The following is a 21,313-nucleotide window of genomic DNA, read 5'->3' as shown; positions in this document are numbered from 1 at the left end:
TACCATAGGCTGATATGATAAAAATGTCATGATGATACGAATAAAAATATCTTAGAAGAGATTGCACTGTCCTGGTTTTCTTCTTCTTGCTTCGGGCAAGTCATTCAGAACAGCAGTGCACTACATTGCTTAGCAAATTAATAATGAAACCATTTTTGAGCTATACTATTTTATTGACTGTGACTCGTTTAGTAATATTTATGTACTACAAGTTAATTATTTTCAGATTAACTTTCTGTCGGTCCGTTATGCAAGCCATCCGCATACCTAACCATTGTTTGGTGCAGAACAATCAACAATCCAAAACTGTTGACGGATGACCAGTCATCGGGACTTTCGCTCATGCTTGTTTGTGCGGATACTTGTGATGTTCTTTTTATGTAATCTATTTCATAATTTCCATACCTTTAATAGTAGGCCTGCTTACTTATAATCAACCTCTGTCTAACTGCTGCAACCGTTAAAAAGGTTCAGTCAGGACACCAAATATGATATTCAGAAAGTAGGACTGCAAAAAGAGCAGAAAATATTAAATGACCGACGTGATATTTGTAGGAAAATTAACGTCAATTTCGACTTGCGTGAACTGATCAAACGGACACTCATGGACCTAAATCTGTCTTAATATTCAGTTCAGAAAAGCATTAAAAGCTTAAGGAAAGTGAAGCGGAAGATAATTAATCAATTTACTTCATATTCGGTTCCGTTAAGATGTACTTACAGTCGCACGAGTAACATCGTGCATGTGTATTATTTTTTCATATGAACCCTGGGAGAAAATAAAAGCTTTTTCAAGAGCTCTACATCCAAACCGTGAATCAGGTAGGCCACAGGACCATACAAATCGTTAATGCAGACTTTTGTTAGGTACTGGATAGTTCGCCTACGGCGGCTCATGAAACCCTGGCACCAGGTTGTGACCTGTTGTTGCAGCTAATATGATAGGAGCAGAAGATTGCTTGGAATGGCTCAATTAAGGTTTTCGCAAGTAATTTTTAAAATAAGGTCTAAAATATACAGTGTTTATTTTTATCCACAAAGAGGAAGCTCTTGACCTGTATCTCTATTACTTCATCCTTACTAATATTATAAATGCAAAAGTAACTCTGTCTGTCTGTGTCGCTTTCACGCCTAAACCACTGAACCGATTTTGATTAAATTTGGCATAGTAATAGTTTTTATCCCGGTCTTTGAAACAGGGACGCGCGCGATAACATTTTTCTGAGACAAATAAAATTTCACGCGGACGAAGCCGCCGGCAGAAAACTATAACATAAATCACAATGACAACACAGCAACAGTCAAATTAAGTAAATTAGTTTCAGATTCACAAAAAACCTGCATATAATATAGGTATTCTTAATTATTATGATCAAAATAGAACCAATGCAGTTGTTATGCGTTTAATTTTTTGCATTACCGTGTCCAATCGAAGGTGATTTGTGCAATGACATTGTTGTTACCGAATTTGGTTCTATATTGGCTCACATAAAATTCTAAATCCTATTCTTTGTCTTACTACCGATTTGTGTTCATAATAATCTCTCTTCATAATTTTATTTTTCATACTTTTTTTATTCATACATTTTTATTACTACCATCGGAGCTCATAACAGTTAGTAATCATAATTTTTTTATCAATACTGTTACTACCAAGAACCATTTAAAATACATAATTTTTATTTTCAGATCTTTTTTCTTCATAACATTCATTGATCATATTGTTTTAATTAATAATGTTGTTACTAAGAACATACTTCAACTCATAATGTTGTTGTTCAGAATAATTTACTTTATAACAGACATACTCGTATCTTTAAAAAAATCATATATAATTTAATAGAGTAGATAAGCATGCAGAGCATGCAGCATGAAAGCAAGCATGCAGCATGCATTGGTATCTCCTCGTCTCCGGCGCTGCGGGATGTGCAGCCCTTCCGCCCTTGCGTAACGAGGCTCAGGCACCCACGCTTGCTTCCGCAGCTTCGGCTTTTTGGATCGCCATCGGCGCCTTCGGCGCCTCGGCGACCAGCCTCAGCCGCTCCAGCTCACCCGGGCGCCTGAGCCTCGTTACAGCGGGCGAGGGCTGCCCTCCCTCCGCGCCTCCGGCTTTTAAATTACACTCTAGGGGTAGGGCAGACAAGACTACGTGGAGTCGGTTTTGCAGCGATTCGTTTCTGTCACGTTAGTTTTGTGGCACAAAATATTGCCTGTTTTGGACCATTTCAAATTAATTTAATGTTAAAATACGATTTATAATACGAATATAGACATCATGATTTTCAATAATATGGATAAATACACTTATGAGTAATAAATTTATGAAAACAAATATTAGGATACATCACATTTATGAATATTATAGTTATTTATTCGAATGATTATGAGTTTCGATCATTAGTATAGAAAAATATATGAAAACAAATATTAGTAAAAACTAAGTGTATGATTAGTGATATTATGAATATCAATGATTATGTTTTTAAATATGTAGGTCTTAAATTTTTTATGAAGAATGATCATTATGGTATCAAATTGTATGAGAAATATTTTCGGACCTCCAATGATAGGAATTGAAAAGTTATGTAAGAAAATGCGCTACCCCGAATTTATACCACGGGGCGCATGGTAGCGTCTTAAAGCGCATTTTACAGCGCTCTAAATATTGCAATTGAATCTATGCTTCCTATAGAACAGCTTTAAAACCTTATAAAAACTTATTTGAACATTAGGCACCTACTTTAAACTTGAAAGAAAATCGATTGTATTATTTTAAGTCTAAAGGCACATTACGCTACTTTTTAGTGAATTATACCTTTTTTTCCTCATCAAACATTATCATACTAAAATAGTTTGAAAAACAAGTATACCCCAAAACCCATATTTACTTCCCATCAAAGATTTACAACATCAATTATACGGTTGTAGAGGGGCCGACAATTTCTCGGTGTTTGTGTAATTTTTGCAAAATTATCACCCATCCCCCTATGGTGTTGCCGCTATTATCATAATTTAGTTTTTAAAACATACCACATAAAAATCGATGAGTGTTAAATTGAATTTAGAGATGCCCAAAATGTTGCGTTTTATCGACACGTCTTTGTATGTGTCTTGTAAGTATCGATACTCGACTTTTAAGAGTTCAAATGGAAATTGTTATAGCAATACAATAAGTTATTGAACAAAACTAACTTAAATCTAAATCGTTCGTTTCAACCAAATGACGTCTACTGCTGGACAAAGGCCTCCCCCAAGGATTTCCATAACGACCGGTCCTGCGTTTCAAATAATCCAAATAATCGTTCGAATTATCATTTAACACAAACCCAGACTGTATTAAAATATCTGTCAGTAGTTACAGATATTAAATAAAACGAATAGGAAGATGATCAATATTTCCTTTTAATTCCGTAGCTTAAATATTTATGACTGTTGTTTCTAAAAACAAAGCTGTTGTCGATACATCAGCATTTTTTTTCATTAAATCAATAATTCAAAATATCGATACGTCCTTGTGCCTAACAGGCATCTCTAATTGAATTCGGGGAGCCGCGCAAATAAGAAATGGAGGTGCGAAAATTGCGCGTGCGCCGTTTAAAGTATCGTTAAGGCTTGTCGGGAGAAATATTGTAATCGGCGGCGACCACGCCGAAGTTTACGAGCTGTGGAAAGCGTTCTTCTACTACAACGTTTATAAACCATGAGGTGTGAATTGGTTCCTACAGACCTGCGACTGAAATCTATACTAATATTATAAATTAAATGCGAAAGTAACTATGTCTGTCTGTCTGTCTTGCTTTCACGCCTAAACCACTGAACCAATTTTGACGAAATTTGGCATAAAGATATGTAGTTTGAGTCCCGGGAAAGGACATAGGATAGTTTTTATCTCGGTTTTTGAAACAGGGAAGGCGCGATAAAGTTTTTCTGTGACAGACGAAATTCCACACGGGCGGAGCCGCGGGCGGAAAGCTAACTATGAAAATAAATGGTAGTAAAATCTAATTTGTAAACAAGTACGCCTCTTCGACAGTGCCTGAAGAGCGAGACATTCAACCAGTCCTACTAGTGATGAACTCATGATTATCATTTCGGCCACAAGTCCACTGCTGAAAATGTAAGTAGGTAGTTTCACATATCGCAATACGTGGTGAAAAGTAAATTACTACAATTTAGTTACATCTACTAATTTCAAACATTTTACTACAATTTAGTTACATCTACTAAGTAATTTCACACAGTTTTTATTTTTACAAAAGGTAGACAATGTAAGTCAACAGTAGATTTAATTAAAGTGCACAATGTTAGTTCTGGATTATCTTCACTGTGGCTCAGGTTAATATAGATTAGATTACGACTCAGCCGTACCATTTACTCTGTTCTGTCTGAACAACGATTTCTACGATAACGATAGCCCGTATTAACTTTATCAATCCCCATGGAAACGCGCAACTCTGTGGCGGAGTGTTGACGATCGATAAACCTGTGCCTTAATTCATTGTACTTTTTAATACACAAGTTTTGGCACAAGCGGGCTATGCACTTACAGGGACCACCGCATTATACGGGGCGTTCTTTTATACATAAAACAGGGATCGAGAATTTTCGCGAATCATGAAGCTAACGGGGCTTTTAACTTATTATCCGTATTACCCGTGACAGGTGATAGCAAGAAAGGTCCTTAAAATAATTAATTTGGTGATAAAGTACGTTATTAAAAGCGGCAGGCAAGCAAGCCTTTAACAAGCGGTAAGATGTGTGGAATGACAAACAAGCGAATGAAAAAGAATCTTTTTGTTCTACCGAAACAAGATAAAGATTGAGTAGGTACTTATTTCAATATCAATCAGATGATTGTTATTGCGGCTCTACACTAGAGAGAAGCTAAAGATAGAAGAATATTAAAAGAAAAACCGTAAGTAAATGCAAGAAACTCAGAAAATGTTTGAAACTATAAGTATCGTATTGTAATTAAAAATACTTTTGTCGAGAGTAGGTATAACGTAAGTTGTTATGAACTTCAAGATTTACACAATTTTAAGTAGCTCTTAGCTTGTTTTTATGACTACAAAGGCCATGAACTTTGCTTTACAAATTCATATTATTAATTAGCCAACGTTGTTGACCGACGAATGAAAGTACCTGTATTCTGGCCATGTTTACCCGCAATTAAGCCCTTGCACAAACACGAAGAAATCGGCCACAAAACTAAAAGGTCACGGTAACTGGGTCAGGTGAGGACAGCAGCCAGTCACGTAGATAGAGTTCCGAAAAGATCTTATTTCGTTTACGGTAAGGTTCAAAAGTGGAAAATTATACGCATCAGCAATGCAGACAGTACGTGATCATTGTATAGTAATGCAAAGATATAAGATTCGTCCGAAATAGATTCAATCATCGTCGGACGTGCGGCTCGCTGTAAGTGTCAAGGATGCAATCATTGAAATCGACCTACACATACAGTGAATTACTTTTATATAGAAAATGGAAATTGTTTAGTTATAAATGTAACAAACAGAGCTATAAAATCATTTCGATCTTAAATACATGATAGAATCCAAATAATCTAATAACATGATAGAATCCAAATGATCTAACGTCATTTTAGTTAATTTAGAACAATCCCTTCGAGATGCTGCAAAAACTAAAACAGAATCGAACCCTACCACCCACCAGTCTCGTTGTGGCACAAAATTTATATCCACATTATCATGATTATTTCTAAGATAGTTTTTGTAACATAACAGCATTAGTTGCGTGAGAAATCTATCTTCCAATCCATCGCCATGTAAGTAATTAAATTAAGAATCTTGATACTTTGATAACGGACGAACTAGATGTCAATGTTATTAATATACGTAATATCAATTAAGGAGCGGCGCAAAACACAAATTAAATTTAGTGAGATTCATGCCGCTAATCGGACGGTAGCGCGGCCAAACGACCCTCATAAATCTCCCAAACCAGAAGATTCAATTACACAGCTACCGGAAGACGAGAATACTGGCATTAACAAATTGTCCAAGATAAATAAAACCTTTTTAATCTCCTGATGGGGTTCCGAACCCGTTCGCGTTATCGACGCGCCGTTTTTCGAGAAATTTATCGAACGGTTAATGTATCGGTCAAGAATTAATTGGACCTCTTGAGTGAAAGCTATGCCGCTCTTGAATTATAACACTCAAAACGCTTAAAAGCCAAAGATTTGTGGCGATAAACCGCCGGTACAAGGAACGTCGTTATCTGATCTCGGCAACGGATAGGGGCATGATCAATTGCGGGAACAACATAATGTTAGAGAGGACTCTTTAGTCTTAGGGCGCACGTAATAGAGACCAGATTTAATTGGATGATGTTTATTAGAGCAGCAACCTTACAAATTCGAAGCGAAATGGGAAATCTAATCTGTTGTAGGTATCCGCTACGGTTGACCACTATTCATCTTCGTTAGAAAAACTATCGATGCACTGGATCTCTGCCCGAGCGGCGTATGAATTGATGACACGGTTTTTGCTCGAGTAATATCTACACGTCTGATGATACCGTAATGTGGACACCAGATTGTGTTTAGTATTCCATTCGTTCGCAGTTTCACGGGTAATCACATGATCTTTCTATTCCTGTGCATTTTCAAGAAATGGATGCACAGAAACTTACTAATCGGCAAGATTACTTTTAAGCTTGATAACGATGTCAGTCGGCGTCTTGTTCCTTTTATTATACTCTCAAGTGATATAACTCAACGATATCATTATTAAAAAGTAGTTGTCTTGTTGTCTTTACACAATTATTGTAAATCTTGCTTTCGTTTGGACATTTACAACTCTGATGTCAGACTTTATGTGCTGCCATAAACTTCAAGCTGAACAACAGCTTACGTATCCTCTTGACAACATTGTTACGGTTTTAGGACACTGAAATGTGTGAAAGTCCATCTTAGTGCATCCATCAAAGGTCTCGAGTGTGACCTAAAACAAGGCGTGAACAGTTTCCATCAGGGTCTAAATCTCCGCGATAGTATCCAAGTTGCCCGCATGCCGACACGGCGCGACGAGCGTGGCGTGTGCTCGAGACGACCTCGACGCGACGCGATCTCGACCAGTATTTTGCACGTACAATGTTTATTCGACACAATCCCTTTCAACCTTAAGCCGCCTCTAGAGTAAGGCAGACTTGGCGGTTATTGGTCGTTGGTGATCCACGCAAATAACCAAATGGAGCCAGTTTTTCGTGAATTCATCAAATGCTAATATCTATTGAAACAGTTTCCTCTTAACCGATTGTTAAATATTGCCACCATAATTATATTGAATTGGCCTACATCGTGTAATCTCTATTCTGTCGGAATGTATGTGTCAAACGTCTCCATAGCTTAGTGGTTAGAGCATTTGCCCGGCAAGCGAAAGGATGTGGGTTCGAATGTTATTGTCTGTTAAGAGAAGACGTTAGAATATTAACAAATCACCTTTTTGGTACATTTTATTGATTCGTGCCGCCCTACTAACACGCTACAATAGATTCCACATTCATCTTAATCCAATCACTAATGCAGATATTGTAAACTACGGTCTCTGTGATTTGGACTTGGAGTACGTTGGAGCAAATCATTTGGTCCAATACCCAAGCTAAACGTGTAGAGGCGGCGTTACAGACGACGCAAGTTCTTGCTCCGGTAACATGATACCACTTTAAGACCCCTATTTGGAAGCAGATCTTCTGACTTAGGAAGTGACATGACTATTCCCTCCGATGAAGCGTGCTGTTATTCCTGTTCTGCATTGTCGAAAGTATTATTTACAGCAATGTAAGACCGTAAGCGCTGGAATACCTACAATGTAGAAAAGTAAAAATTCATGGAGAGCCGTATATGGCTTATTTGTGGATACTTTGATCTTATTTAGTGCCTCTTTGTTATAGAAAAACAATGTCAACTAATAAAATCACATGGAATGGGATAGAACTAGTTCTATAGATCATTTTGGCAGCGATGGCTTGAGTAGAGTGCTTCAGTTTAATTATCCTACTAATTTGACCAGAAATAATAATCCTGGAATCTTTATTGTGAATATTAAACGTGCATACTTAAACGTCTAGATAATCTTTTTCAGATATGCTTAAGTCCTACCTATCTCTTGAAATAAAAATAAATCGTGAACAAGTCCGAGTATAAATATCTTAACATTAATCACGTATTTCATATCACTGCATTGTTTTTGTTATCATCGAATGTTTGTGAAACTAAATCATTTATACATATACCTACCTAACATGATCGAATATCAGTTACCTATTGTAAGAATTGTTCTTATGCATATTAAAATAGCGCGTAGATATTCGTCCATATATTTATCAATAAATTGTAGATGACAAATTAGTATGTTGTGTAAAATGCTTATTTGGACATTTAATATGATCGTAGCGATAGATTAAAATAGACCACTACAAGGCTATTGCAATTAATTATTATCACTTTCTACAAATAAATTAAGCAACTTATCCTTATATGTATGACTGATTAACATTTGCTACGTTTGCTACCAATATCCATGCAAGACCGAACGAGTCTTGAAAAGAGCCGGCTTATATGAATATTCCTAAATGTGTTTAAATACTTTAAACTATTCAAATCAATCGGATGGTTTTAATTAACGGGCAGTCTGAGAGCATTTGTCACTACCCACCCGATTTTAGCGGACATTCTGAATTAATGTATTTTACATACACAAGTACGCATCTACAGTGTGAGTCACGTTAAAGTGTACATATGAAAATAGATGAAACTAGACCTATTTTTATCGACAAAAAAGAGGTCAAAATTTTTATGCGATATTTTTTTAATTTTTTATAGAATTTTTTTTCTTCCAATTACTTATTGTAAAGAAAACGTAATAACTTCTAAACTAAGCGGTATATCCTAATAAAATAAAAACAGTAATAATGCTAAATAACAGGCGCTACTAAAAAAATACATAAAATACACAAAAAATGCCAACAAATATTAAAAAATGATACTTTTTGAAAAAAATCTGCTTAAAAATTCGTGTTTTTTTGGTTATTTGATAAATTTCTCCAAAAAATTCCCCTATAACCGGTGGTTTTTATTACTTTCTATTATTCTCTATCGTATTATCTTAGTAAAACCAAAACTCGCATGTCTCTATCCCTATCACAACATTTGCTATGATCGTTTGAACAAAGGCCTGCCACAACATTATTCTCCGCTACAGGTAGAGACAATTTTAATTTTAACTAAAATGCTTATTTTACTTCGAAATCTTTTGTTTTTATTTAAAATCTAACTTGTCTTTATCAAAATTACAAATCTTGAGCCATTTTCAGTTTCGTTGTTAACGAAGCGTTGAATGGCGCGCCCGGAGAGGCTTAGTTCAAACGATCATTGCAAACGTTGTGATAGGGATAGGGACATGCAATTTTTGGTTTTACGAAGGTAATACGATAGAGAATAATACAAAGTAATAAAAACCACCGGTTATAGGGGCATTTTTTGGACAAATTTATCAAATAACCAAAAAAACACGAATTTAAAAGCAGATTTTTTTCAAAAAGTATAATTTTTTATTATTTGTTGGCATTTTTTGTGTATTTTATGTATTTTTATAGTATCGCCTGTTATTTAGCATTATTACTGTTTTTATTTTATTAGGATATACCGCTTAGTTTAAAAGTTATTACGTTTTCTTTACAATAAGTAATTGGAAGAAAAAAAATTCTATAAAAAATTTAAAAAAAATCGCAAAAATTTTTTGACCTCTTTTTTGTCGATAAAAATAGGTCTTGTTTCGTCTATTTTCATATGTACACTTTAACGTGACTCACACTGTATAAATAACTACATACATTTTGTATGAGATATTCGTAGCATGATAAATAAGCACAATGTGGTAAAAAGAAAAACCATGCACGGAAAATGGATAGGATGGAACTTCTAAAGTACGAGTCATCATCATCATCATCATCTCAGCCATAGGACGTCCACTGCCGAACATAGACCTCCCCCAATGCTTTCCATGTTACCCAGTTGGTAGCGGCCTGCGTCCAGCACCTTTATGATGTCGTCGGTCCACCTTGTGGTTGGACGTCTCACGCTGCGTTTTCCGGTACGCGGCCTCCTCTCCAGAACCTTGCTGCCCCGAGTACGAGTAGACCTACAATATCGGAACTATTCCCATCATGGTTTCTTCTGTATTGCCGTATTGCCAGAATCTGTAGACATACAACCACCTTTAAATAGGTATGAAATATGCTTACACGGCAACAGCCTGAGGAGATGAAGTTGAGCTTTGCTCATCAGTAACATCAGGAACTAATGTTGTATTGTAAATTACATACAAAGAGTAACATAGGGTATAGATATACTTAGTTGTAAACTATAACTCTATCTAAACCTTATAAATAGTTTCACAGTGATTAGTCAGTGTGCCTACCCTACCCACTTATGTGTCAAGATATCCTTATCATGAAAATCTATTTTTACACAACTCTACACGTATTTTTGTTGCAAATGATTAATGTGGTATCCCATCACAAATAATACATTGACGCATGCTTGATCAATATTTACTGAATCTACGTCATACCGCCATTCATCCTAGCCTTGGGCGCCTGAGTGCCATCCGAATTGAAAATTCAGTGATATCCGTGCCAAGAAATAGTACAAACCACATTGATCTCGAATCAAGACGAAATGCGAGTGAATAAGAGCGAAGATGAATCGTAAATGTTATTTTTGAACCGAATTGAAAAGCTGCTCGTTGTTTTCCTCGCAAACGTCAAAATAATTTACTGACCCGCGATAAGGTGCTCGTGGAGATAGTAGCTAACTCGTATAATTAGTCTGATATACATTGTTTGTTAGAAGGACGTGTGCCGTGTGCGTGAAAACAATTCTGCAACGTTATGCTATTATTTATATTTATATTGAGTGTGGGTGTGTTTACACCGTATGGTAAGTGATGTTACTAAATGTTGCTACGGAATTTGTAAACTCTACCTTGTTTTTTATTATCTTGGTGTTTAGTATTATCTACGATTAGGAATAATTCCTTTTTGCTTAACTGTGTAATCTTTGATATGGACAAAGAAATATGCAGTGTGTTTATCAAGCGATTTCAGAGCGGTTTTTAATAAATTATTAAAATTTTTGAGTGTTCTACATGAACCTATAAAAATGCAAATAAATTCGTAATGTCAATGATTTCTTTAATGAAATACATTATTTATGCGTCGATCTATGCTAACAAATGTTATGTCACGTTCGTTTAATTCAATTTGTCGTATGAATGAGAGGATCGTAACCGGCGCGCCCGCGCAGCCTCAACAATGGCTTAACGACTCATCTCGCTCGAAACTCGCCTCTGGATAAATATTTATTTATTCCACTGTTGACAATCGTATTTACATTGTCAATGTGTCTAGGTATGACACGACAAAACACGCGTGGGACGGGGATTTTATGTTGATCATCACTCGTTATGAATTTAGGTCAGTTGTTAGATAAGGCGATATGATACAAATTGTTGCAAAAGAAAGGATTAAACAGTTGGTTTGTTTACTTTACAGCATTATGCTTACTTAGCCAATGGTGTTTTAGTTTTTCATTCGGGTCAAGAGTATGCTATTTATTTTTGAATTTTACTCGGTTACTTGTGCTCTCTATGTTACCTTTAGCAGTAACCCTCGCAACATCATTGCAGTTCCGATCAAAATTCAATTTTCGGCATCAAATTGCCTAGCTTACGCCATCGAACCGTTTAATGTTTGTCCATTACATAAAAATCATGATTTTATGGTCAATCGAACCGATCAGAACACAGTCAAGGTATTGTATAGTTACGTAAATCAATAAACCGCATGAAGTGCGAATGTCTCAGGCCTGCGCAACGCAAAAACTTGGTTAGCTAATCGATGTAAGATAGTGTAGACACGCACTTCACTTCGCTTCGAGCAACCTTGCCTGTGGGGGTACTCCGAAAAACGTTATCTGAAGTTTCGAATGCTGCCATCCCTGTCACATAAAGCGAGATGCCAGACCAGCATGAGCAAGGGTGACAAATTGACTCGAAACTACGTAAACAGCGTTTCATGGTAGCACCCCAGTATGTGTGCTGTATTACTTCAGAAAGTTGTTGGTTTTGTCAAAGGGCCCGAAGAGTTCCAAAGTATTTTGACTACACTAACTCGGAGAACTTCGGTACTTCGTCAAAGCGTCGAAGTGAGTAGTGTAGCTGGGGTATTACAATAAGTAGTCACACGCAACTCCCGCGCAATTGTGTCAGCCGCCTATCATCCACTTTCTCGGCTCCATCAGGGTTTACGCATCGGTGGCGCACCGTACTAAATGCGGCTTCTGCGGTTTATCAGAGTACTTATACCTAATCAATGAGTCAAATCTCCTTCATCTCTCTCAACACGTACCTACAGAACACGTACCTACAGAATCCGTGAAAGAGGCATTGCAAACATATTTGGTCAAATTGTTTTTGACCAAATATCTCAATAAAAAAATTTAAATATCAAAATCTATGTACAGAAATCAATCAGCAGGTAGAGGAGACTGTATTTAAGACCTATAGAAAGTTCTTGTAAGACCAATTACTGATTAAATTTCTCCGCAAATTAACGAAATATTTAACTGTTCTCAAGAAGTCACCGAACCCAAACAAAAAACGTTAGAATCTGTAGCGTGTAAATTGAGCCTTTATCGGACAATTTACTTCGGAAAAGGGTTGTCTTTAATGAAGCAATGGTTAAGTTATGGCGGGTTCAGTTAAAAGCGTAATGCCAATCGCGTTGAATGAGCGCAGCATACCGGAGCATCAAGAGCGGATTCTCCGCTTCCAATAATTGCGCTGTGTACGCGCACAACTGTACGGAACGGGCGTGATGGCCGGCAAAATGGCGCGAAACGCGAGAAAATGACATATGATTGCGGCAGTTAAAACAAACGTAAACTGCGCTCTGAAGCGGTCATTACGTGTAGAACACGCTGACGTGTTAGGCTCAACGCACACAAGCTGAAGGAGAAAACCTATACTCAGCCAGGGAAACTCAAGACAGACATAGCTATTAACATCGCGGTGGTGTTACAATCATCGCTATTCACCCTTGATTTTGACTGGAGCCATACTTATTATTATTCTGTGCTGGAGCTGTCTATCTGCAACACACTACATGAATAAGAAATTCCAAAATGACAAGTCCTCATTTCATAATAGCCAGTCATTTTCAAAAGCCGCTGAATATGGCAAGAATTTTAAGCCAAAATTCTCAAGTCCAATTACGTTAGCGATATCTGCTTCTGTTCGGCTGGTATCAGTTAAATAAGCGTCTGTAGATACCATAACTTTTACACGTCATTAAGGAGACCGTTAATTAAGTTTAAGGGTTAACGTAAATATTTCACTTGCGAGAGAACGTCCATGTATAGTGATTTCGGCTTTGTGGAGCGAACGCCTTGATGAGCGAAGGGTACTGCCCGCAGCTTTCGTTCCCGAGTATCGGTGTCATTAAGGACTTTCTCAAACGATTTACATTAATTTGCGCTGTCAGTCAGGTGTAAATACAAGTGTGGAAAGCAAAAATACTATTTACATTAACATGCGGCGTCAACGCTCGTTACTGAAACAAGAAATTTAATTTAAATTAATCGATAAAATGTAAAGACCTTATAAGGTATTGCCATATAGTACAACGTAGAAAGGTACTCGTATATCAGTGACAAGAAAAAATTGTCGCTGTATTAATTCTTATGATTACAACTGTTATTATGAATCACAGAATCACGACATTGGATTCCTCAACCAATTTCATTTCTGATCCGAACATACCTAAGCAGTCAAACGGGACATCTCGTTCCCACCGCTACAACTCCTATGTAGCCAGTTTGCTCTACAGCTTAACAGCCAATAAAAACCCAATCATTGAGGGCCGTGTTTATCCCGAGGGAAAGTTAAGCTGTCTGACAGCTCTGTGAGCCTCTGACTGACTTTAGCAATCAAATTTTTTTGCCCCTAACTTTACACATATTATAATTTTACAGTGACATCAGAAAGCTGCTACGCCCAGCGCTGTCTTGGCTGCTACCAGGACCAGACGTCATCTCCAGGGTACCCTAACGAGTGCCACCCGACCAACTGGGTCACGGCTCAGTGGGTGCACAACATAGGACACCCACCACCGACCACAGACAGCAAGATACCCATAGAGTATCGGTGCTTGAAGATGGTGGCCACGCCAGATGATAAGACTTGTAAGTTTTTTATTTCATCATCATCATTTCAGCCATAGGACGTCCAACTGCTGAACATAGGCCTCCCCCAATGATTTCCACAATGGCCGGTTGGTGGCGGCCTGCATCCAGCGCCTTCCCGCTACCTTTATGAGGTCGTCGGTCCACCTTGTGTGGGTGGACGTCCTACGCTGCGCTTTCCGTTTTTTATTTATTTGCATGCATTTGCACGTCTCCATAAAACACGTGCTTTTTCGAGATTTCTGTGCCCATACAAAGTGTTGCCATTACAGCAACAGAATTATTATTGCACCTTTTTTGGACTGCCATAGTTTTTTTTACATACTGATTCGCTCCTTTTGATTTTTATATTTTGTAAGGCAAATAATATTTGATTGACATTTTTAGTAGGAAATACAGGAACGTAAGGGCGAAAATTGACAGCTGACAACACAAACAATTTAACAGGCGTGTGTATTTTGCGCGCCACCTTTAACACAAAGTTGTATTAATATTTTCAATTTTTATTTATGTAGGTTAATCAATTATTTTTTTTACAGTTGGCAACACTATTGACGTCATTCGGGGGTGTGTACCACGACTCAGCGTGGACTCAGTGTGTCTCGCTCTGGTAGCTGTAGAGAGAGCGAGAGGGCACAGCGACGCACGTTGTTTTATATGCAACGGCAATAATTGTAACGCAGCTGCGTACGCGCAACTTAAATTATACGTACCTATTTTAACATTAATATTGTACTTTGTATTTAGATGAGTGTTATTGTAATTTTTTTAAGTGTAAAGACATTTTGTGTATAAGTGTTGTTTATTAATTTAAGTTTTTTACGACGCAATTTACAATAAAAAAACTTGACTAAAGTCGCAAATAATACTTTTATTTTTAACTTTAACATGACGTTGTTTATAAAATTCATAAATGCAAATTGTACTTTCATTGTGAGCATTAAAACATTGAAGTTTATTGTAAACGACATTATTATAAAAATCGGCTGTTACATGATACAAGTCTTATCATTGTTATGTTATCTTATAACAAACAAACTAAAATACAATTAGTGAGTTACTTTCACAAACCTATAAAGATACGGAAACAATGTTAAAACTTGGAATTTTATAAAAATAAGTATTTTTTAAATAAGGTCAATCGAATATAAAGGACGGCATAAAAATACACAATAGAAAATCATAAATTATCAGTTCAGAACTCGTCAAAATATACATAAAAGAAATAAGAAGTCACATAAAGTTTACAAAATAAGTAAAATCTATTAAGTACTTTATATCCTAAAACATAAATCGACGTTTTGTCGCACAGGCGATAGTAAAGCAATAAAAAAATAAAGACTAGAAGTAAAATTACACAAAAAAAAAATATCCTGAAGAAATGCATCAAGCCACTAAAAAAATAACTGCAAAAAATATTGGCAATAAAAGAGATTTATAATAAGTAAGTACCATTACTAAAAAAGTTTTCTCTCATTTCTTTTAAGTTCTAAAGCCTCGTCTGCATCAGGGTTCGCAAAATTTAAGCTTTTAAAATTTACGACAGCACCAATATCGACTCTATTACAACAACATAAGCCATACAACAACATAACAAAGAATCACTGTTGTAAAAATTACACCAAAGTGGAGGGGTTCTCGCACTAAATTCCCTACTAATGCAGTAACTTGTGCCCTGATGCAGACAAGACTTGAGACAGTTCACAGTACAAATTTGATAAAATCCGTTAAGAGTATTTAATGAATGCTGATTAAATTATCTTATTCCTAACTGTTAATAGTTATTATCACATTAAATACTTAACCACTGTAAAAATATACAGTCATAACACATTTAAACCGCGGTATTTAATCATATTAAACTAAATTTTTCATTCTTTGAATGTATATGCCCATATTGTGTTCCTGCTATTTATTTATCTATCTAGTGTATTGTTTGTTTAGTGCAATAAGATCATATTTAACAATAATAATCACAGTTGTGTACTTAATTTAATTCACAAGATCTAACTATTTGTACAACCACAATCTCCAGAATTTTCGATTTATTATAAATGCAATAAAAGCTTCTAATTTGTGTTCATAATGTTTATAATAATATTTCATTCGCTATTTTGTGCAAGAAACACTACCAGATCGTTTTAATTTAATCTTAGTTTTGTAATATCCCCTAACTCAATACTTAACACTAAATAAAAGCTTGTCAGATCTGTTTTTGAAGACTATTAAACTAAATATCACATTTATCGCCAAGGCACACGTTCAAAATGCCATATTTGACCTACATCTTTGCTCAGACACTTCTTAGCTGTCAAAGGGTCACCCACACTATCCTTGCTAGTATCCTTCACTAACGTTAAACACAACCCGCCCTTGGTTTTCAGTCGTGGTCCCTTTTGCTCCCACACCTGTTTAGGGTTATCGCTACAGCTTTTCCAAACAGCTCGTCCGTTACCTTGCTCTAAACATAGTCCTTCGTCAGCCATAACCCTGCCTTCTGGTGTATAAACTATCATTCTATCGATTTCCATGTCCGTCCCGCAATCGATACCGGCAGCGGGCCCCCCTAGGCCCGGAGTCCCAGAGGACACCCCTAAGCAACCGCCTCTATCGTTCCTAACCCGCCCAAACCACCTCTCCTCAGTCGGAAAGAAGTGTTGAGGCCACACATTCTCCAAATACCACTTGAAACTCTTGCAATTCAATTCCTTACGGAGTTCCACTCGACTCCCTACTTCCTGCTGATCACGAATCGCGGCAACCGAAGGGTTGAATTTAAAAAAGAAGTCCGCCCACTCGTCCATCCACACTGTCGCCGCTCGAGCCAAATTCGAATTCAGAACCTTCGAAACTCCACCGGGATATTTGTATGGGCTGTGCCTCCTAAAAATATGGCCTACTCTGGAGCAAGGCGTGATTTCAACTCGGGCGCCGCATTGCCAAGCTCTCCAAGATAGTTCGAGATTTTCCGCGCCCCATATCACCATGCCTTCGTCGTAGCCCCCCAGTCGCCAAAATAAACTTTTCCTTACCGCAAACAGGCCTCCAGCCATCGCAGGCGTAGGATAAGGTTTCGAAGGATTTTCGGACTTTTTCTTCATGACTTCGCTGCTTGGCATGAGCCAACGGAAGTGTAGCCGCCAGCTGAAGGCGCCCCAATGTGCGTCAATACTTTTGGTATAGGACAGCGATTCTTCTGATAAAAGATCTATGTGCGGGCAGATAAATACGTCGTCGCTGCCAGCGCGATCTAACAATGGTTCCAGCCAGCCTTTGGTAACCTGAAATTCCAAAAGAGGTACATTATGGAAAATTATAAAAACTTGTACCTGTTCGCGCTAAGTTTGCCGGTCCGTGGAATGCGCGCCCCCTCCCCCAACCGCGATTAAACGCAATTAATGTGTCTTATTTTACGCAAATACACAATTTTTATCAATTAATAAATAAAAAATATTTTCAATATAGTTTGCTATAGTTATAGACGCTTCCCTTCGAGTGACATCATATCGCTCTTCGGCTTACTTATCGCGAACGGATAGTACTTGAACTTGCTTGAATTAAAGATCAATTAACAACCCAATCGAGTTAACTGCGCACCTCGGTTGAATACGATTTTCCCTCACACTTACCCACCTCCGTGCCAGAGCGTCAATGTGACGTCACGGCTGCGAGGTGCGCAGTTAAATCTTTGGTTGTAGATAGAAACAAAATCAAACTTACCTCACAATGTGCATCCAAGAAAACCAATACGTCCCCAGTAGCAGTCCTCGCGCCCATCAACCTGGCATTGACCAGTCCCTTTCTATCTGGACTCCTCAATATTGACACCTTCTCTAATTTTTCCACTGCATTATCTAATTCTTTGCCCAAATACCTTCTATCACTAGCATCGTCTACTAAAATAATCTGTAAGGAGAAAATCAATTGTGAGTGGAGAAAAAAAAACCTTATGGCACTAAGTTGGCTCTGTGTGCCTTTTTTGTGTGTCTTTGCAGTGCAATAAATTTCAAAATATAAGCCAACTGACAGGCATAGGGTTAACTAAAGTTTAGTTTAGTTTAGTTACTAAACTATTAAGCTATGCTTCTAAAAGAAACCCAAAAATCAATTACCTGGTCTAGGAGTGAAGGTGGCGAACGTAATATGACTGACATTACTGTTCGCATAAGTGTTGACCAGGCTTCGTTGTGGAATACTATGATTACTGTTGCTGTTGGGAGATTATCTATGTTGTACTCAATTTCTTTGCAACTGAAATGAAAAAAATATTTGGTTAGAAAGAAAGAAAGATACATTTATACAATGTTCATTAATGGCAGAAACAGTTTGTTTATTGATTAAAAATATCTTTATTCATGTACATATTGTGACTTTGGTGTGGTGACCATCTAACATTACAACATAACATGAAATACAAGTAACAGCATTGAGTAGAAGCATGCAGTAGAAGCATGGGATCATAATATTTCTGTATACAAAAAATCATTTGATTCAACTATCAAATGTCCTAACCAATTGGAATCAAAAGATTACAATCATCTTACCTATCACTTCTGACATCTGGAAGACTTCGGTTTATGGATATCTTATCGCTAACAAGTATGTTGTATGAGTGAAGCGAGTACAGTTCGCGGGCGGTGATCAGTTCCTTCTGGGAGAGCACCACTGGCCTCCCGCCTTCCCCTGCACCCTCAACTGGGGCATAATTGTTGCTGTGTATGACTTCTGAAATATTATATTGACAATTAAATAAATCTAAATACATATGTATAACTCAAAGGTGACATGGTGATCTATCAACGCGTACGAAGTCCCGGGCGGCCGCTAGTTAATACATAAAAAAAAGCTTTTATTTCTACAAAAACTTGCCTGTCCTGGGCTAGATCAAGCCAATTGTTGCCGATTACAATATATTGACGATTACATATTACATTATTCATTTGCTTGAATATTCATGGCAGTGAACAGCTAAAGCAGTCATAAAAATAAAATAAAATTTCTATTGTGTCTGGGTTACTGTTATGGATAGTATTGATACTTACAACTGTTCTTTTTCCACCATGGTTGATTCTACATTTACAAGGGTAAAACTCCAGAAATGAATAAGATCAAGCTATGTGAGAATTAATTAAACTTACCTTCAGACAAGTTACCCCCTCTGTTTCCACCAACGTAATGCCCAACGACAACCCTCATTCCATTCTTATCCACATAGGAATTCTCATCGAAATGTAAACTGTAATACATAACAATTAGATTTAATGTTATTTCTAAATACAAGAATTCATAACATTGGCTTAAAATGTAAGCCTGCTAAATACTATAGCACTGGCAGGTTTACACTCTATGCTAAAGATAAACATTAATAACTTTTATAACACTAACCTTTTGTACCAAGGGTCCTTGTGTTTTCGTTTGACTGTATTATACAACTCTAAACTAACATACAGCATTGAATTAATTAAAAACAATAAGATAACAATCAAAGTAATGATCTTTTTCTTTCGACCTCGACATACTAATGACCAGTAATCCTGTAAATTAAAAATACAATAGTTAATTTAGGAAAAACTTTTACAACCGCTTCAATTAAATTATTGAAGAAATAATTAGAGCTTTCGCAAAACTGGAATCCTAACAATTTATGAAATAACATTTTACATCGAAATGAGATAAATTTTTGATGAGTACTTACTTTTCTTAAAAACATAATTCAAATTAACAATAGATTTATTGTACTGTTTTAAATTAAATTATCCTTTGTTTTCGTATTTTTTGAGGTCTCGTTCACAGAAATTGACCCACCATCACAGATATAGATAGATGCAGCATGTGAAAAAATTTGTATGAAGCCGAGCGTGCCACTTTTTAAACGTCATTAGTGTCATTTTAGCGAATTTTAGTGATTGCCGCAACGTAAAAATAATCGTGTCATCGTACTGCATTCGCAGTCATCGAAAGATATCGTGTGACTCGATTCGACAATTAATTAATTCCGATAAAACTGATAATTTGTTAAATACAAAACCAAAAACATCTTTATTTACCTCTTTAAATAAATTAATTCTTACAAATCGTCAAATCACGTTATTTTTTTTACCCTACCAGCGTTTCAAGACAAAAATTGGTCAAGTGCATGAATACATAGATCAGTGTGTGTCTTATAGTTATAAAAGTAAGTACGGTTTCTTGTGATCGGTATGAGTGCATCACATACACGGACCATGGTTTTAACTCTTAATACATCGCAGGATATTATGTATTAAAAACAATGCTACTTTATACTTCTTCTACTGCTACTTTATTCTAATTAATTATTTGTTACTTGTGCTGTTAATTACAATTCTCAATCCGTAAATAATTTCTTCTTTCTACCGTGTTCGTACTACTGTCCTCGTAAAATCATCGTAACCGATTGTTGTAATCGGATTACATGAACATCACTCGACCATGTATGTCCATTTGGACATATCGGAATGGCACGCTTTGACGATCAACTTGCTGTATCTACTCTAATCCATATCTGTGCCCACCATCGACCACTGACTGACTGACTGTCTGTCAGTGTCAAGTCAAAACAACTGTCAATGTCAAGTTAGAAATAGTGTAGTGATGTATCAACTCAATGTATAACTCGAGTCAAGTTTGTGTAGAGTTAAGTTTGCCTTAGTTTAAAAAAATCTGTTTATTGTAAATAAAGTTAAGTTGGCCTTAGCTCGAGTTTACTCAAGTTGATTCTCTCTTACTAGGGTTAAATTAATGAAAATGATCTAAACGGGGCATTTCACGTCAAGCGGACAACCAATTAAAAAAGTGAAGTCGTCAATTTTGTTTATTTTCTGAGCCCCGATTACGGTAATTTTTAACGTCAACAATCCAGACACGCTTCTCGATTCTGCGATACGATTGGTCGTTCAACAGCGTACGTCAGCTGTTTTGACCAATCGTATTGCAGAATCAGAAACGCGTCTGGATTGTAGACGTTAAAAGTTACCGTAATCGGGGCTCTGGTCAGTTATTTCTAGTACACGTGGATGTGTACAG

At 36.8% G+C, this 21,313-nt stretch overlaps 2 protein-coding genes across 2 annotated transcripts; one reads left to right on the top strand and one right to left on the bottom strand.

The window, feature by feature from the left end:
* The first annotated feature begins 10,629 nt into the window (after positions 1-10,629).
* On the top strand, positions 10,630-15,876 carry LOC114352560 (uncharacterized). Its single transcript, XM_028304191.1, has 3 exons — positions 10,630-10,966; positions 14,060-14,269; positions 14,809-15,876. Exons 1-3 carry the CDS (start codon positions 10,918-10,920, stop codon positions 15,018-15,020), a joined length of 471 nt encoding a protein of 156 aa, XP_028159992.1. The 5' UTR covers positions 10,630-10,917; the 3' UTR covers positions 15,021-15,876.
* LOC114352559 (probable N-acetylgalactosaminyltransferase 6) lies at positions 14,997-20,078 on the bottom strand. The gene is made up of 7 exons (XM_028304190.1): positions 19,965-20,078; positions 19,655-19,803; positions 19,408-19,505; positions 18,814-18,994; positions 18,382-18,520; positions 17,990-18,175; positions 14,997-17,550 (listed from the first exon to the last, which is right to left on the bottom strand). Exons 1-7 carry the CDS (start codon positions 19,977-19,979, stop codon positions 16,513-16,515), a joined length of 1,806 nt encoding a protein of 601 aa, XP_028159991.1. The 5' UTR covers positions 19,980-20,078; the 3' UTR covers positions 14,997-16,512.
* Positions 20,079-21,313: the final 1,235 nt, after the last annotated feature.

This window comes from Ostrinia furnacalis, unplaced genomic scaffold (genome assembly GCF_004193835.3).
Source record: "Ostrinia furnacalis isolate ACB-3 unplaced genomic scaffold, ASM419383v2 OfSCF1404, whole genome shotgun sequence".
Taxonomy (NCBI): domain Eukaryota; kingdom Metazoa; phylum Arthropoda; class Insecta; order Lepidoptera; family Crambidae; genus Ostrinia; species Ostrinia furnacalis.
Note: the sequence above shows the minus strand (reverse complement) of the source record. Positions and strands in the feature narration are given on the sequence as shown.

Bases quoted from the DNA above. Each gene is read 5' to 3' on its own strand.
- LOC114352560 (XM_028304191.1), top strand. From the start codon at position 10,918: ATGCTATTATTTATATTTATATTGAGTGTGGGTGTGTTTACACCGTAT. The intron at 10,967-14,059 runs GTAAGTGATGTT...ATAATTTTACAG, and splicing joins GGGTGTGTTTACACCGTATG to TGACATCAGAAAGCTGCTAC. The intron at 14,270-14,808 runs GTAAGTTTTTTA...TTTTTTTTACAG, and splicing joins CACGCCAGATGATAAGACTT to TTGGCAACACTATTGACGTC.
- LOC114352559 (XM_028304190.1), bottom strand. The intron at 18,995-19,407 runs GTAAGTTTAATT...ATAATATTTCAG, and splicing joins AGGGGGTAACTTGTCTGAAG to AAGTCATACACAGCAACAAT. The intron at 18,176-18,381 runs GTAATTGATTTT...TTCTCCTTACAG, and splicing joins CACCTTCACTCCTAGACCAG to ATTATTTTAGTAGACGATGC.